This window comes from Neoarius graeffei, chromosome 26, assembly GCF_027579695.1.
Source record: "Neoarius graeffei isolate fNeoGra1 chromosome 26, fNeoGra1.pri, whole genome shotgun sequence".
Taxonomy (NCBI): domain Eukaryota; kingdom Metazoa; phylum Chordata; class Actinopteri; order Siluriformes; family Ariidae; genus Neoarius; species Neoarius graeffei.
Window position 1 is genome coordinate 11,679,436 of NC_083594.1, and position 18,368 is coordinate 11,697,803.

The 18,368-nt window shown below is 44.5% G+C and overlaps 1 protein-coding gene across 1 annotated transcript in view; it reads left to right on the forward strand.

Annotated features, from left to right (window-relative positions):
- The window catches only part of LOC132874173 (zinc finger protein 271-like), an 86,344-nt gene that overhangs the window by 36,889 nt on the left and 31,087 nt on the right, over positions 1 to 18,368 (forward strand). Inside the window, exon 2 of the mRNA XM_060910150.1 lies at positions 5,941 to 6,112. Coding sequence (XP_060766133.1) covers positions 5,953 to 6,112 — 160 coding nt within the window. The 5' untranslated portion in view covers positions 5,941 to 5,952. The remainder of the gene's footprint in view (positions 1 to 5,940; positions 6,113 to 18,368) is intronic.

An 18,368-nucleotide genomic window follows, 5' to 3' on the forward strand; every position in this document is an offset into this window, starting at 1 on the left:
TACTCCATCCATCCATCCCTCCCTCCCTCCCTGCCTGCCTGCCTGCCGCTGGCAGACATTTTACCATTTTGCACCCTGCTATTCTCACAAACTTTGAAGCCCCTGAGTGGGTAATGGTGGACATCCCCGTGCGCGCACACCTTCACCGCTTATGCTCCCCCCAATGCCTCACCTTGCACCAGGCGTTGGTGAATTGAGGTCTGATTACAACCGGAATCTACCAAAGCGTGATATGTATCCCCTTGAATACTCACCAGTATGCGATACGTTCTGGCCCGATCGGGGGCAGTTTCTGGCACGTCGGGGATCTGGATGACAGCACCCATTTCCCTTGTGAAGCTCTGACTCTGGAGATGCTCGGATTCCCCGCCGCGCCAGCACACCGGCCCAGGCTTTCCCTGTGCACTGGTGTTATGGGTGTCACTCACCTGAGGGGGAGATAACACAGACACAGAAGAGGGAGATGGGAGGACACCACGGGTGCGACGGGACGGCTGGGGAAGAGCCAGCCGCCGCCTTTGTGGCAGGGGAACAGGGTGGAGAGGGGGACAAAAGACAGGAGAGAGAGAGAGGGAAAAGAGAAGTGAGGAGAGACGCCTCGTCTGCCTGCCGTCGGAGTCGCCTACAGATGGTCCTCCGCCAGCTCAATGGCTCGTTCCAGTGACGCCGGACGGTGACACTGGACCCATTCTGCAGTTCTTTCCGGAAGTTGAGGGATAAACTGCTCCAGTGCCGCCAGATTGATGATCTCGGCGTCGCGGTCTTCCGCCCTCACCCACCGCCGGCAGGCGTCCCGGAGTTGCTGGCCGAATGCAAATGGCCAGCCGACCTCCTCCAGTGCCAGTGTCCAGAAGCGCTGACGATGTTGCTGCTCCGGGGAGCGGCCGAGCTGCTGCAGATTGGCTTTCTTTAGGTCGGCATAGACCAGTCGGTTGTCAGCAGGGAGCTGCTGCGCTGCGAGCTGCGCCTCGCCAGTCAGCAGCAGGAGGCGGCGCGCTGCTCCTGCGGCCACCCCCACGCCTTGGCTGCCTGCTCAAAGAGAGCGAGGAACGCTTCCGGTCGTCCTGAGGTCCCATCTTCGTGAGGGCAGGGGCTTCGAAGTTTGGGAGAATAGCAGGGTACAAATAATTTACAGCAGGGTGCAAAATGGTAAAATGTCTGTCAGCGGCAGACATAATGCACGCAAAGCGTGCAGGGATAGATAGATAGATAGACAGATAGATAGATAGATAGATGGATGCAAGTACGAATTTTTCATGGGGTGGGATGGTTTGGAACAGGCCATCTAAATTTGGGATAACATTTACCCGGGACAGGTATTTGAGTTGGGTCGTCTAGCTTAAGCTTGATTCGCGTTGTTACGCACGCCAGTGTTTCTCTCAGAAATTTTGGAGACTATGGGGGCAAGCCATGGGGGAGGCGCGAGGGTTGTTTAAAATTGAGTGATATGTTAAATATTAAGTTATTACTGAAAAATTATTGATTAAAAAAACAGACACTGAGAAATGGTCCTATAAACAACTTTACCAATATAAAAGATTACCAGGACTACAAAAATGCAGAAAAATAGGCTTTACTTATCCAAATGCACCTGTTGGTTCAAAAGTTAAAGTGCATAGAACCTCATAGCACAACATGAAGTTACCTTAAAATATAATATAAATGCCTCAGCTTTCATGTAAGAAAAAAAACTATTAATACTAGTGCTGTGTGCAGGCAGTCTCTCCTGAAGACTAAATTAAACAATAATTATAAACTAATAAAATAAATGGCTGTCTTCATAGAAGATAAACAATTTGAACAGAATCTCACAGTATGATGCTGAAGCTGCCTAAACAATGGAAAATAAAATACCATTTTGGCAAAAACGTTGGCATCCATTAATTTCTTGTATTAATTAAAGAAATATGTTGCCAGATATTGCTGACGTTTTACAGCCCAAAATATGTTCAAAACCCGCCAAACTGCACTTAAAACTGCCCAAATTGGGCAGGAAACCTCCCAATCTGGCAACACAGGCGGCAGTAATGGCTACACTCATGACTTGAGGATGTAAACACAGTTGACGCGGCAACGGACATACATGACATAGTGGATGTAATTTACGTTCACAACTTTTTTTTGCTGTCAGAAATATTTAATATTAAATTTTGTGACTCGACTGACAATAGTCGGCAGCATAACAAGCTACAGCCGGCGATTTGCCGCCGGTGACCGGCTGCTTTTGAGACCGCTGTGAGGGTAGCAACAGCGGTGGCCGACAGCCCTGCTGACGTGAGCAGGTGCCGGAACGCCTGGCGATCTTCCTGCTGGGCCAGCATCAAGGCTTCGAAGCGCTGCTGCTGCTCCTTCGGGAGGGTGATCAGCGCTTGATGCTGGTTTTGCTGGGCAGTAGCGAGGGCAAGGATGAGCTCTTCGAATGGGGAGGACTCCATGGGGTGGTTCCCTTCTGTATCTCCCGGGTTTCGGCACCACTGTAGTAATCCCTGATGTGGGTGGAGCACAGAAGCACAGCAGTCGAGAGTTGGTGTTCACACAGACACTTTTTATTTTGCTTATTTACATCAGCTTTTCAGCTTCTCTCACTCACACAATCACACACGTGTTCTGGTCTGGGGAGACTCTGCTCTCCCCCTCTTTTTATACTCCATCCCTGCAACAAACAAACACACACATTAATTGACACCAGGTGTAATGACTTGGCCACTTACCTTCCCCGACCCCGCGATCTATTCACAGACTGCTGCTTGGCCACGCCCCCGCTGCCACATCGTCATAATTAGCAAAGCCACCTCCACCTTTTCCTATCACAGCCTCGTCTGTAGCTACCAATGGCGGATAGCCGTCTGTCAGCAGAACCGGCGGGAATGCGTGCGTACGTACGCTACGTATGGCTACCCAGAAGCATTTGCAAACTTTTTTTTTTTAAATTATTAACTTAATTTGTATCTCCTTTCATTTTCTTGTCATCGGTTGATATTTTCATCCATTCAGATATTATGGATAGTGGGGGCGTCGTGGCTCAGGTGGTTAAGGCGCCATACCATGAATGCGGGCGACCCGGGTTCGATTCCGGCCCGAGGTCATTTCCCGATCCCTTCCCGTCTCTCTCTCCCGCTCATTTCCTGTCTCTACACTGTCCTATCCAATAAAGGTGCAAAAAGCCCAAAAAAAATATCTTTAAAAAAAAAAAAAAAAGATATTATGGATAGTATTTCACGTTTTATTTTCATATCATCTCTGGCCGCTATATCCTGTTCTACAGGGTCGCAGGCAAGCTGGAGCCTATCCCAGCTGACTACGGGCGAAATGCAGGGTACACCCTGGACAAGTCGCCAGGTCATCACAGGGCTGACACATAGACACAGACAACCATTCACACTCTCATTCGCACTTGCAGTCAATTTAGAGTTACCAGTTAACTTAACCTGCATGTCTTTGGACTGTGGGGGAAACCGGAGCACCCGGAGGAAACCCACGCGGTCGTTTTATTTATTTTTTTATATATATATTTAATTAAGTAATTCTTTGGCGTACCACAGTTTGAGAATCACTGATTTATAGGATAGATTTTACCAGTGTTTCAATGATTTCTGACCTAAATAGTATTAATGTATACACATTTGAAATTTCACCTTAAAGTTCAATATGCAAGTTAAACTGTTTTGTTATCGATTACTTGGGTATATGATAGATTGAAAAATCTACGGGATACCTTATTTATCTATGATCAAGTAGTGTTGTAACAAAAATGCGCATGAAAATATGAACAGTGGTTTGCTCCATCTTATGCAATCCAATGAAGAGAATCGATCATCATGACCTCCTGTTGATCACAAAGGGATCTGAACCCAAGAACTGCCGCCTTAAAATAAGTTGCTGTATTACTATAACTAATTTTAGAATGTTTCTGATGCAATTACCGTAACATATGTATAACTAATACACTGAAAAGAAAAGTAAGGCAACTGCATATTAAAGTTTAAATTTTGGCACTTTATTAAATGGACTAGATTAAGAGTAAAACATATTTAAAGGAAAAGAAAACTTAAATGTATGAATTAAGTTTGCAGAAAGAATATGTACAACCCTGATTCCAAAAAAGTTGGGACAAAGTACAAATTGTAAATAAAAACGGAATGCAATAATTTACAAATCTCAAAAACTGATATTGTATTCACAATAGAACATGGACGACATATCAAATGTTGAAAGTGAGACATTTTGAAATTTCATGCCAAATATTGGCTCATTTGAAGTTTCATGGCAGCAACACATCTCAAAAACGTTGGGACAGGGGCAATAAGAGGCTGGAAAAGTTAAAGGTACAAAAAAGGAACAGCTGGAGGACCAAATTGCAACTCCTCAGGTCAATTGGCAGTAGGTCATTAACATGACTGGGTATAAAAAAGAGCATCTTGGAGGGGCAGCGGCTCTCAGAAGTAAAGATGGGAAGAGGATCACCAATCCCCCTAATTCTGCGCCGACAAATAGTGGAGCAATATCAGAAAGGAGTTCGACAGTGTAAAATTGCAGAGAGTTTGAACATATCATCTCCAGTGCATAATATCATCAAAAGATTCAGAGAATCTGGAAGAATCTGTGTGTAAGGGTCAAGGCCGGAAAACCATACCGGGTGCCCGTGATCTTCGGGCCCTTAGACGGCACTGCATCACATACAGGCATGCTTCTGTACTGGAAATCACAAAATGGGCTCAGGAATATTTCCAGAGAACGTTATCTGTGAACGCAATTCACCGTGCCAGCCGCCGTTGCCAGCTAAAACTCTATAGTTCAAAGAAGCAGCCGTATCTAAACATGATCCAGAAGCGCAGACGTCTTCTCTGGACCAAGGCTCATTTAAAATGGACTATGGCAAAGTGGAAAACTGTTGTGGTCAGGCGAATCAAAATTTGAAGCTCTTTATGGAAATCAGGGACGCCGTGTCATTCGGACTAAAGAGGAGAAGGACGACCCAAGTTGTTGTCGGCGCTCAGTTCAGAAGCCTGCATCTCTGATGGTATGGGGTTGCATTAGTGCGTGTGGCATGGGCAGCTTACACATCTGGAAAGACACCATCAATGCTGAAAGGTATATCCAGGTTCTAGAGCAACATATGCTCCCATCCAGACGACGTCTCTTTCAGGGAAGACCTTGCGTTTTCCAACATGACAATGCCAAACCACATACTGCATCAATTACAGCATCATGGCTGCATAGAACAAGGGTCCGGGTACTGAACTGGCCAGCCTGCAGTCCAGATCTTTCACCCATAGAAAACATTTGGCGCATCATAAAACGGAAGATGCGACAAAAAAGACCTAAGACAATTGAGCAACTAGAATCCTACATGAGACAAGAATGGGTTAACATTCCTATCCCTAAACTTGAGCAACTTGTCTCCTCAGTCCCCAGACGTTTACAGACTGTTGTAAAGAGAAAAGGGGATGTCTCTCAGTGGTAAACATGGCCTTGTCCCAACTTTTTTGAGATGTGTTGTTGTCATGAAATTTAAAATCACCTAATTTTTCTCTTTAAATGAAACATTTTCTCAGTTTAAACCTTTGATATGTCATCTATGTTCTATTCTGAATAAAATATGGAATTTTGAAACTTCCATGTCATTGCATTGTTTTTATTTACAATTTGTACTTTGTCCTAACTTTTTTGGAATCGGGGTTTTGTGTGTCTGTGTGAGATCAGTAAGAAGTTCATTAACAGTTCATGCTTCAATGTAATGGTACCTGTGTGATGACTCTGTGCAGGTAGCAGGCAGACAGTTTAATCTGTCTGTCTGCTCCCTGGCCTTGGCACTGGACTGTCACAGATTAACTAGGCCTGTTCTGAAACTATGAGCTATGCTGTGAGAAATGAGAGCAGCACCTTCCCGAGTGGGATGGATACCGTCCCGCCCTAACAGGTTTGTTGTTTGATCTTTAGCTGTGTGAGGACATGAAAACCGAGACATCCATGGATGGAGAGACCTCAGAAGCCTGTGTAAAGAAAGAGGAGACGCTGGAGCTGAATATCTACAACTATGGAGACGATCTCGACAACCCACCTGAAGGTCTCTCCGTTAAAGTGGAAGATCCTGACGATAAAGACTATCTCTGTAAGACATTAGGCCACTCTGGTGCTCAGTAACACTCACTGTTTATTCTACCCTGCACACTATCTGGTGCACTAAAAGTGCAATACAGTACATTTGGGATGTAGCCTCAGTCTCTCTTATTTTAATCAACAAATTGTGACCTTTAGATTTTTTACTGATTAAAGTATGAACTTTGTTTATAGAGCGTGTAACATGGTAGCGAGGAGTGAGAGAAACTTACTTATTTAAAATACTTTAGTCATTATAAACTGATGTTAACCTAAACAAAAAAAGTATGGAATATCACACGATGGGTGTGTGTAAAAATCTATGCCGCGTGATTTTATTTTCATATAACAGCATGGCCCAAAGTGTAGGATTCCCCTCAAACCATATGATTTGTTTGTTATTGCAATTTTTAATTTATTAATGAATGACACATTGAATGAATGTTTAATTTGTTTCTGTTTACATTTAATGTGGCCTAATGTCTGTCATTCTCTCCAGCCACTCCTGTGTTTTATTCTGAGACCAAAAAAAAAAAAAAGTGGGATGTCGTGTGACTGAGAAACCAGAAAGCACAAAGTCCTCTGTCTTGAAGATTCTTCCATCTTGGGGAAACTTGCTGACTGATATCTGGATCTCCTTCCATAAATGTTAAATAAATGTGTCCTAACGTCTTCACCACATTAGAAGATTATAGTTTTTTGTTTTGTTTTGTTTTCCTCTTTCTTCCACCTGTTTTTTGTCCAGTGTGGTCACCTGCTAGTATCCACCCACTAGCCAGGTCTCTCTAACCATGTGAGTGAAGGCTAACATGTACTTCCTCCAAGACATGTAAAGGCATCAAACTCCTCTTTTTCAACTGAAGCTCATGCTGTGTGTAAATGACTCTTATTGACGGTATATAAGCAAGTTAACTACTTCCTGTAAGTTTTATTTTTGTTAGTGCCTTTTACGTTTTCGGGTCTTTTATTTTGAAGCCCTTCTGGCGTACTCTCATCTGAGAGTCAGCAACTTGGCCATAGGTGTTCACACGTGAACGGCAGCTAATTGAAGTGTGTACGGAAGGAAAAGGTGTTTTGAAGACGTTGCCTTGCAATGTAAAGTTTCATTATGGATAATTAATGCCTAGCTGGAAATGGGAACAAGGTATTGTGTGTTTCAACTTGTTTTATGACTGTTTGCTGTGATGTGTTATCCTAATTAACTGCCGAAAGGGTGTTTACGTATATCGTTGTTGTATTAGCCATGCTAAGGTTAGCTTATGCGAAAGGGTGCTACATGGATAAGCTGTAATGTCGGGTTAATGCTGGTTTTCTAGCTTTTCATGTGCTTTGACCGATTTATATGTGAGTGAATATTTGATAAATGTCCACATGTGGTTAACTGACATTATGGAAACGTTTATGCTTGTGAGAGCTAATTTTATTTTATTTATCCATATGCAGCTCTTACGGTGTTTGTGAAGGAAGGTTGTGAAGGAAAGGAAGTATATTTGTATTCAAATTGATGACGGCTGAACATAATAAATGCTTCTTGAAACATCAGTAAGCTTCAACATTGGCTGGCTGGAGTTCGCTATAGTAAGAGCTTGCCCTCATTGATCCGACGACTTGCTGCCATTATGACGGGCCATGATGGAGGGTCTTCACGGCGTGCCTGCTGCTACTACTTCGCCATGCGCTGTCTACATGGATTCATCATGAACATGTCCCGACGTGTCGGCACGTGATCCACTTCGGCAATCCAGGCAGCGGTTTCATGGATTCGATGCAATGGTCAAGTACGGTCACATTCACTGACATTGAAGCAGAACTGAGAGTACACACCTATATTACACAGTCTACAGACTGCAACAAGGTGAGCTCCACATGAACAGCCCTTTTAGACTGAACCAGTGAACTTTTCATACTCATCTTCAGCAAAGGAAAGAAACTGTTGCTTACACTTGCACATGGACACATTCACATACACACTTTTTTTTATTAAGGACATTTTATATTTTTTGCATGCCAAGTACTTTGAGAAGTGTGTTCATTACAGTACTTACCTGGACATTTACAGTTGTTTGAGTGTCTGCATGTTAATGCAGCTCTGCTAGTTGTTCATGCTCATATTCTGATACAGTAAATCCTCTAATACTGGCCTGTATTCCATTACTGGCCGGGACTCTAATATTGGCCGGTCTCGCTGTCGGAGGAGGTAAATAATGGCCGGACTCTAATACAGGCCGGGGCTATAACCAACGATGTTTCTGAGATCATAGTGGCCTTACACAATCGTTCCGATCTGAAAGACAATTGTGATCAGTGGCGCCGCCAGGCGTATGACCGTACGCACTAGGCGTACCTTGGGGAGAGAGAGATTTTTTTTTAATTATAATTGTTACCTGAATGCTTTGGCAATGCAACATAATTTGAGAGAGAGAGAGAGAGAGAGAGAGAGAGACGTGTGTGTGCCGGCGCATTTGTGTGCTTCAGGAGTGGGCGGGGTGTGCGTGACCAAGAAAGCTCATTGGTCAATGCAGATATACTTTTCTTGCACCACTGAGATTCTCTCCAGTTTTGAGAAACGGAGACAGACAATCGTCAGTAGTCAGAGCTTGTGCGAGAATTTATTGAGAAGCGAGTCAAAAATGAGTAAACGAACCCTGAAACAAACGAGCTTGTTTCAGACTTTTACGAAAAAGTCCAAAAGCAGTGATCCAGGGGTGTCATCTGCTTGCCAGTCCTCTCCAGTATCAGCTAGTAACACGGCACCGGCAGCTTCCACTCCTCCGCAACCTAGCAGCAGTACGCTGCAGCTGGATGCTAGCTCAGTTCCTTTGAGGGAATTGCCTTCATCTACCTCTGAGTTTGAAACTAGCCATACATCCAGTGAATTTCATATAAGAACACCTACATCTCCCCATGTCCCTTACGATCAGAAGTAGATGGTTGCTCCACCTTGCTGACAAATAAGCCATCAGATAGCTTTACTAATGAGCCACGAGTCAGCCCGCTTTCACTGACATCAGATTTATCAGACATAGGTAAACTTCAACCAGATGCCTTAAAATGTGCACCGGACTCTGTAAAGCTCAATGTCCTACAGAACCTCTTCAAACCAGACAGAGGGTGGGTGGCTCCTTCTACTCTGATTTTCGGTAAACTCAGAAAAATACCCGAGGAGTTTTTCAACGAGTCTATGTACCCCACGTTGTGCTACAGTGTGTGTCAGAGTCGTGCGTGTGGTAGTGCTGAGCAAGTTCACTAGATTCTAATCGAGGCTATAAAGAGTTTATTGTTTATTGTTGTGTGTAGTTCACATGTGTTGTTCAAATATCAGCCTGTGTTCATGGAAGGCTATTGTTCAATTTCAAGTTAAAGTTCTATCGTTGTTTTGTGTATAAGCCTATAGATCGACTCTTCATAGAAACTGCAGCACGCAAACGTGTTTTTTTGGGGGGGGATTACACCGCTAGTGCGTACCTTACAGTTCAACCCTGCAGGCGCCCCTGATTGTGATTACCGGTAGGTCTGGTGGTAACCAGGCAACCAAGCATCAACCTATTTTATAGGTTCAAATAGACACAAAATCTCGTTTTTATTCATTCCACTGGTAGTCTGTTTTGCTCAAATAGAAATAGAGGCCTGCCTCTAATTCTGGCCTCCTTCCAATAATGGCCTGGACCAAGATGCACTTGAGTGAAATAAAGGCCCCGGCCTATATTAGAGGATTTACGGTATTTGCATTTCAAGTACTTTAAGGTTTGCCTTTATTGTAATACTTACCTGGATATCTACAGCAACTTTCTGTTTATTGCAAAGGTTCGATCATACTTGAGGTTTCTTCTGACTTAATAATTTCAAATTGAGTTGATAATGTCAAAGTCAGGTAGCTTCAAGGAGACAGAGGAGCAGAGGCCTGGTTCCCAGCACAAAGTTCAAGACTTCCAGAGTGAGCTCCACTCAGTGGCAATTGTATCTGAGACACCTGACCTGAATGAACCTGAAGGGCCTCGACGCTCTGAACATGCGCGGAACCTGACAGAGAAAATGCGTGCACTACAAGATGAAGAGGCCAAGAAAAAGGAGAAACGGCTGCTCTCCATGTACAAAAAATGGAAGCTCGACATATGCAAAGCAAGAGATCAGCTGAAGACGTACATGCCAGAGAGTGAGCTCTTGCCTCTCATTGAAGAGCTTAAGAAAGTGAAGGAAGACGTAATGAACCTGTATTTTGGAATTCGAGATCTTGCCACACTTTCCACCGGCGTGAGAAGAGGAGTTGACACTTGTGAATCAGTTACCACAGAAATCATCGCCATTGCCTACGGCAGAGCAATAGACGAAGAAGGTGAATTTAATGAGGACATGGAAAGACGCCGCCTTCATGAACTGCTCCACCGTGACTATGCAAAGTCTGTCTATGGATCTGCTGCTTCCTTGACAAGTCACAGCAAGTCTGACTCCACAGCTTCGTCCATGGCAGCCAAGCGTGCAGCTGCAGAGCTAGCAGTGAAGGAAGCAAATTATGAAATGATGGGGGCAGAAGAAAGACAAAGAGAAGTCATCCGAGAGTTAGAGGAACAACAACAGAAGCCTCTGGAGGCACAAAGGCATGAGTTGGAGCGATTACAGGCAGTGAAGGAAGTGCGGGCAGCTCAAGCTAAGCTAAAGGTATACGATAAAGAGACGGAACATGAAGCTGCTGACTGCGTTAACGATGAAAGGAAACAGTGTGTGCCTGTAACTGCAGTCCCTCTATCTCATGTTGCAACACCCCCTCACACAGATGTTTCCCCTCTTGTTCAGGTCTTTCAAGACAGCATAGCCTTAAGTAGGCTCCCTTTGTCTTCAATGGTGATGCAATTCCATTGAATAGAAAGCAGCGTTTACCTCACTCATTGACCAAAGAGCAATCACACCAGTTGAAAAACTATTATCTGAAGAAATACGTTTGTGGTCCAGCATGCCAGGTGCTAGAAGGCACTTTCTTCCGGAATGATGATGAAGCCTATCAGGAGGCCTGGAACAAGCCAAATCGTCGCTTTGGCCAGCCATTCGCCATTCAGCGAGCATTCAGAGAGAAGCTCACCAATTGGCCAAGGATTCAACCTAAGGATGTTCAAGGACTCAAACTTCTCAGATTTTCTGAATGCCTGTCAAGATGCCATGCCTCACGTCAAGGGTCTTGACATACTAAATGACTGTGAGGAGAGCCAGAAGCTTGCGCACAAACTACCAGACTGGGCAGCTTCACACTGGAACCGACAAGTCACCCAGTGCCTGAACGAGAAGCAAGAATTTCCAAGTTTCAAGGACTGTGCAACATTTGTGTCAACTGAAGCTGAGATTGCCTGCAATCCAATTACATCGCTTCATGCGCTTCCTTCATCAGACTCGAACACTGAGAAGAGAAATCTGAGACACAAAGAGAAACAAGGCCAGTGTTCTCACCACTCGCACAGCTACAGACAATACAAATCAAAGGTCAGACCAGAAAAGGGCTTAAGCTCCATGCATCCTTTGTCAAGATAACAGACACCAACTTCATGCATGTCCCAAGTTCACAGGGATGTTGGCAGAATGACGGAACCACGTAAAGGAGAAGAAACCATGTTACGGATGCTTAAAATCTGGACACGGCGCAAAAGACTGTCGTCATAGTCACTTCTGTGACAACTGCAAAGGAAGGCATCCTACAGTCCTCCATGATTACAACCATGGAAAGGAAAGGTGTTCATCTGAAACAGGGATGACTCCAAGTGCTGCTGCTGCAACATCACTCAGTGTAACAGGCGAAGGCTCATCCTACACATCGATGGTAATACCAGTGTGGGTGTCAACTAAAAACAGTTCAACAGCTGAGAAGCTTGTCTATGCTCTACTTGACACTCAAAGCGATAGAACATTCGTCAACCAAGAAGTGAGCGACCGTCTAATTGCTGATAAGTATCCAGTGAAGTTGAAGTTGACCACCATGAGTGGAAAAAACAGTTCTACAAAGTGAGTGTGTCTCCGGCCTTCGTGTAAGGGGATACAGTTCTGCTATTCAGGTTGATCTTCCAGTTGCCTACACGAAGGATTGCATACCCGTTAACCATGCTCGCATTCCCACTTGTGAGACGGCTAAACAATGGAGTCATCTCAGAGAAATGGCAGACGAAATCCAACCACTAAAGGACTGTGAAGTAGGACTTCTTATAGGCTACAACTGCTCCAGAGCCATGGCACCAAGGCAGGTCATCCGAGGAGGAGATGAGGAACCCTGTGCAATACGGACAGACTTAGGATGGACTATTGTGGGGCGCTCAGCCCAAGGCCATGATCCGTTGAGCACAAGTCACCTGTGTCACAAAATCACGGTTAAAGAGCTGTCTCTGGTAACTTCTGCCAATGCTATTCGCATTCTAGAATCTGACTTCAAGGATGGCAGTGAAGACAGCAAAGCAGTGTCACAAGATGACATTGCCTTCCTCCATAAGCTAGATGAGGGTATACGGAAAAACACGCATGACCACTATGAAATGCCCCTGCCCTTCAAAAACAGACCTAGCTTGCCTGATGATCAAGACTCAGCCATGATACGCCTCAACCACCTGAAAAGGAAACTGCAATGGGACGAAAGGTATAAGGAGCAGTATGTCGAGTTCATGGCGGAGGTAATCGAGAAGGGAGATGCAGAGCAGGTTGAAGATGGTGGGAGTGAAGGTGAGATGGTACGTTCCTCATCACGGTGTTCGCCATGCAAAGAAGCCGGAAAAGCTTCGCGTAGTGCTCGATTGCGCCGCCAGATGCGGATTCAATGGAATTCAATGGGATGTGGAATCCGACCACTTCCGGCTTAACGTTAGCCTAAAGGATCAGCCTGCAACACGCCGCGGCATCCTGTCTGTAGTGGCTTCCTTGTATGACCCTCTCGGGTTTGTGGTGCCTGTTCTGCTCAAAGCGAAGATCCATTCTTCAGGAGATGTATAGGCGAGGCACAGGCTGGGACGATCCTCTCCCAGATGAACTTTGTCCAAAATGGGAACAGTGGAGAAGTGATCTAGCCCAATTAGATAATGTTACCATGTCCCGTACCTACTCACCTGCTGGATTTGGAAAGGTCACAAAGACAGAGCTGCATCATTTCTTGGATGCTAGCCTTAAGGGTTATGGCCAGTGCTCATACTTGAGACTTCAAAATGAAGAGGGACATGTTCACTGTGCCTTAGTTGTAGGAAAGGCACGCGTCTTACCATCCAAGGTTAGAAATGTTCGGAGATTGGAACTAACAGCCGCAGTTGTTTCTGTGAAGATGAGCAACATGCTCAAGGACGAATTTGCATCTACTGGGATTGAGGAGTTGTTCTGGACTGATTCTAAGGTGATCTTGGGATACATCAACAATGAAGCATGACGATTCCACACCTTTTGTGGCTAATTGCGTTCAGAAGATTCATCTCAGCTCGGCCCTTCAGCAATGGAGATACGTCCCAACCAATGAGAATCCTGTTGACCATGCTTCTAGGGGCTTGACTCCCAGCGAGCTTCGTTCATCCATCTGGCTCACTGGACCCAAGTTCTTATGGAACAAGGAAATGAAGCTGCCTGTTGCTGAGATTCCAGAGTTAATGATCGGAGATCCAGAGGTCAGAAGTGCTCTAGTGCTTGGCACAAGAACCACAGAATGAGTAAGCCTTGTTGATCGCTTATCTAAGCTCTCAGCTTGGTCACTGGCTACTCGAGCTGTTGCATGCATACTAAGGTGCATCAGCAAGAACAGATCAAACAGTCTCACCACTGTAACAGAACGAGAACATGCAGAACATTGCATAATCCTAGACCTGCAGAAAAATGTGTATCAAGAGGAGTTGAAACGGCTGAGCAAAGGGATCCCCCTACCATCTCAAAATCCATTATACTCACTTGATGCCTTCCTCGACAAAGATGGCATCCTCAGGGTGGGAGGTAGGCCGTGCAGCTCTTCTCTTCCCGACTCCATCAAGCACCCTGCAATCGTCCCCGAGGATCATCACATTGCAAAGATGATCATTGCTCATCACCACGAAAGGATGAAACATCAAGGCAAAGGTCTTGCCATTAATGACATCAGGTCCCATGGCTACTGGATTCCTGGCATCAATCAGGCAGTAGCATCCTACATTTGTCAATGCGTTACCTGTAGACTGCTTCGGAAACCAACGGAAGAGCAAAGGATGGCTGATCTGCCCCCCTGAACGTGTGGAACCATCACCCCCCCCCTTTACCTTCTGTGGAATGGGCTACTTTGGTCCATTTTTCACAAAGCAGGGTAGAAAGGAGAATGAGGTGTATGGCCTTCTCTTCACTTGCCTTAGCTCCAGCGCCATCCATATTGAGATGCTTGACGACATGTCCACCGACGCCCTCATAAATGAGCTACGATGCTTTATTGCCATAAGTGGCACTGTTCGTCAAATCAAGTCTGATCAAGGAAGCAACTTTGTTGGAGCCAAAAATGAACTCAAAGAAGCTCAAAGAAGTCAGTGCAGACTGGCTGGCTGCATTTCTTGCTGAGAAACAATGCGAGATCAGCATGAATGCACCCTATTCAAGCCATGTCGGAGGGGTGTGAGAGAGACAGATTAGTACAGTGAAAGGCATCCTAAGGCCACGCTTGCTCTTTGTTCTGGTAGGCTAAATGATGCTTCACTACGAGCTTTCCTCTATGAAGCTATGGCAGTTGTCAACAGCCGTCCACTGACTGTTAACAACCTCAGTGACCCCACACACACAGCCTCGAGCCACTCACCCCAATCATCTCCCAACTATAAAATATGTCAAGGCCTTGCCTCCTCCAGGTGAGTTCGTCAGAGAAGACATGTATAGCAAGAAAAGGTGGCAACATGTTCAGTAACTGGCAGAACAGTTTTGGAGTCTATGGCGAAAGGAATACCTAGCCAACATTGCCTTCAGACAGCGCTGGCATACTCCCAGGAGAAATCTGCAAGTTGGAGATATCGTAATGATGAAAGGAGAGGATGTGCACAGGAACGAGTGGAGATTGGGCAGAGTTTCAGAAATCACTACTGACAAAGACGGACTAGTAAGGAGAGTTAAGGTCTGCCTCGGTGACAGCAAGCTTGGCAAGAAAGAGGAGTGTCTCACAAGATGTCTGAAGTGGAGCGCCCAGTCCAGAAGCTAGTCTTGCTGCTGGAGACTGATTAAGCCTGTTCACCCTATAGTTAATAATACCTTCCAGCTATAGCTTGTAAGCTCATAGTTCATGGTTTAAAAGGGTTTTCCACCTTCTAAACAAGTTATTTCTATAGGGAAGGTCATTTTCAGTTTGAAATCATTCGTGCCTAATGTAAACCGTATACTGTTCCATTATTTACTCATGATTGGTGGGAGTGTAAATGACTCTTACTGATGGTATATAAGCAAGTTAACTACTTCCTGTAAGTTTTATTTTTGTTAGTGCCTTTTACGTTTTCGGTTTTTTTTTTTTTTGAAGCCCTTCTGGCGTACTCTCATCTGAGAGTCAGCAACTTGCGCATAGGTGTTCACACGTGAACGGCAGCTAATTGAAGAGTGTACAGAAGGAAAAGGTGTTTTGAAGACGTTGCCTTGCAATGTAAAGTTTTATTATGGATAATTAAGCACCTAGCTGGAAATGGGAACAAGGTATTGTGTGTGTTTTATGACTGTTTGCTGTGATGTGTTATCCTAATTAACTGCCGAAAGGGTGTTTACATATACAGGGCTCGAGATTTGCGGCGGTCCGGTCGCCCGAGGCGACTTAATTTCTCATTTGGCAAGTAATTCCTGTCGCTAGCCAGCCCGGCTGGCTAGTTGAAAATAAAAAGATGATGTATGAAGAGAAGATTCAGACACACCGTCAACTAAAGTTCCGAGAGTTCCCGCATATTGATAGTGGCTCCCTGACAGTGTTGCCAGATTGGGCGGTTTTAAGTGCATTTCGGTGGGCTTTGAACATGTTTTGGGCTGGAAAACGTCAGCAGTATCTGGCAACACTGCTCCCTGATGCCCGCAAATTGGCGAATATCTCCCGGAATCTAGAGCAAGCGAGCAAGAGCGTGCACGCGAAACATTAATGTCTGTATCGCGTATATGATGGAGTGCGCGAGGGAGACTGCGTGTGTTCCTGTTCATGAAGTGCATGCTAGACAAAGAGCACCCTGATTGGTTTACAGATATCCCAACCTGCAGACGGGGGAGAAAAAGTCCAATATATTTATTATTTGTTGATTATTATATTATGGTGTTATGTGGTGTTCTCATTTATGTATTTAACAACGGTATCAAAATACTCCGGCTCTTGAAATAAATGCACATTAGTCATGAACAATGTAGACAGGTCATGACGGGATAATCAGAAAAAATTTGGGGTCAGAATTTTTATTGTTGATTATAGTTCTGTAAACAATCCAGAATTTATTTCAATTTGGGGACAGTCAAAATTTTCAATATGGCCGCCAAAATCCAAATGGCCGATTTTCGCTAAAACTTCTCATTTTTTTCAAACAATAATTTTATATTTTGCCATATTTTAACAGGGTATGGGGGCCTTATATGATTCCTGAACATTTTATAATATTGTATAATAATTATTAGGCCTATAGCCTATAATTATTATATAACTATAGGCTCGTGCCGGTTTGCACCTCCTCCTCCTGCTTTGATATTGATGCCATAGCGACGAGTACATCTCGCTGCGAAGGGCAAGCAGCATCATTTCGCGCCTTCTGCTGGCCAGAGCATGCACACATCAGTCAGAGTGCAGACCAGACCGCTGGAAGCTGGATTGAGTCATCGGACTGAATTTCCTACTTTTTTCAAACTTTCCTGATTTGCCATCAAAACAAACAAAACTTCCGGCTTGATTACGTCAGCATTCGAAAGAGAGCGCGCGCGTCTTTTGGCAATCCCTGTGTCCGAAATTGCTCGCTACTCACTATAGAGGGATTTCACTGACGTCACCCGAAACCGGAAGTAAACAGACCCTGCGCCATTTTGGAAGACCAACAAACTCGTGATTAGGGGGAAATAACGGCAGCGGTATGTGAACCCACGAGAATAAACTGGAGTGGCAAACGACTTAAACAAATCTGAGCTGTTTTATTTATGACTTATTGGCCCAACAGTAGACTTGAAAGAAACCTGTGTGAGACTTGGCAAAAAACTGTGGATATAATGGATAAGTCTGTGCATGATCTGTGGACACTTTGAGGTAAGCAAACGCAAGAAATTCAGATTTAAAACATGCTAAATTGGCCCCAAGTTGATAACTGTATGAGGAGCAAGCCTCCCAGACTTCTACAATTTAATGATGTTGATGATGATGATGATGATAATAATAATAATAATTTAGGATGGTTTGGGGCTTGCTCTCCCTCCTATTATATAAATAAAGCATAGTTGTTGTGTAGGCATATATCATAAATACATATGTATAATTTGGATAAATTAACCTAAATTATGGATACCTTAATAGTAACAAAAAGTATTAATTTTTCAACTGAAAAGATATATTATTAAAAGATAAATATCAACAAGATTACCTTGGCCATAACTATGTGTAGGTTATTCTTAACAACAGCTGTAATATCACGAACCAAGCCACTAACAACATAATTGTAAGCTTGTAGCCCTTTGTAGGCTTTCAAGTCATCAGCAGTGTAGGCACTGGGTGTAAACAACAAATAGTTTACAGTGTCTGGGTAGCAAACAGATGGCAGAATTGGTGTCAGGTCCTCCTTATGTTTCCATTCTCCCTTGCCCCGAGTCTTATCATATGGGTCAAACCCATCAATCACAGCCAGTTTCTCCACATACCCTGCCCTTTCTGCAGCTGGTAATGTACTCACATAACCAGAATTATCAGCCATCGTGTCACTTTACTCTCGCTCGTACTTTGTTTTATATTGTGAGTGCATGTACTTGGTCTTCCAATATGGCGCCTAACAAAATCTCGCGGCGCGGTGACGTCATGCGGTAGCCCTCTATAGGGCACTGTATAGTGGAGACGCCATTTTGTAGTGCTGTCCGTGCTGAAAGAAATCAAATTAAAAGTCTCAAATTTGATTTAATAAAAGACAGCAGCAAAGAAGAACGTATTCAGCCTTGATTTAAAAAGAACTGAAAGCTGCAGGTACTTCCATATCTTGGCAGGCTGAGTGGTATGCTGGGGCACCTCTTGCCAGCAGACCAGGATATCCAGAGGGAACTTGTGCGGTTCAGTGTTGACCTGACCATCCCCAGCTTCAACGAGGGAGAGAGCATCGTGGAGTGGTGGGGTCATG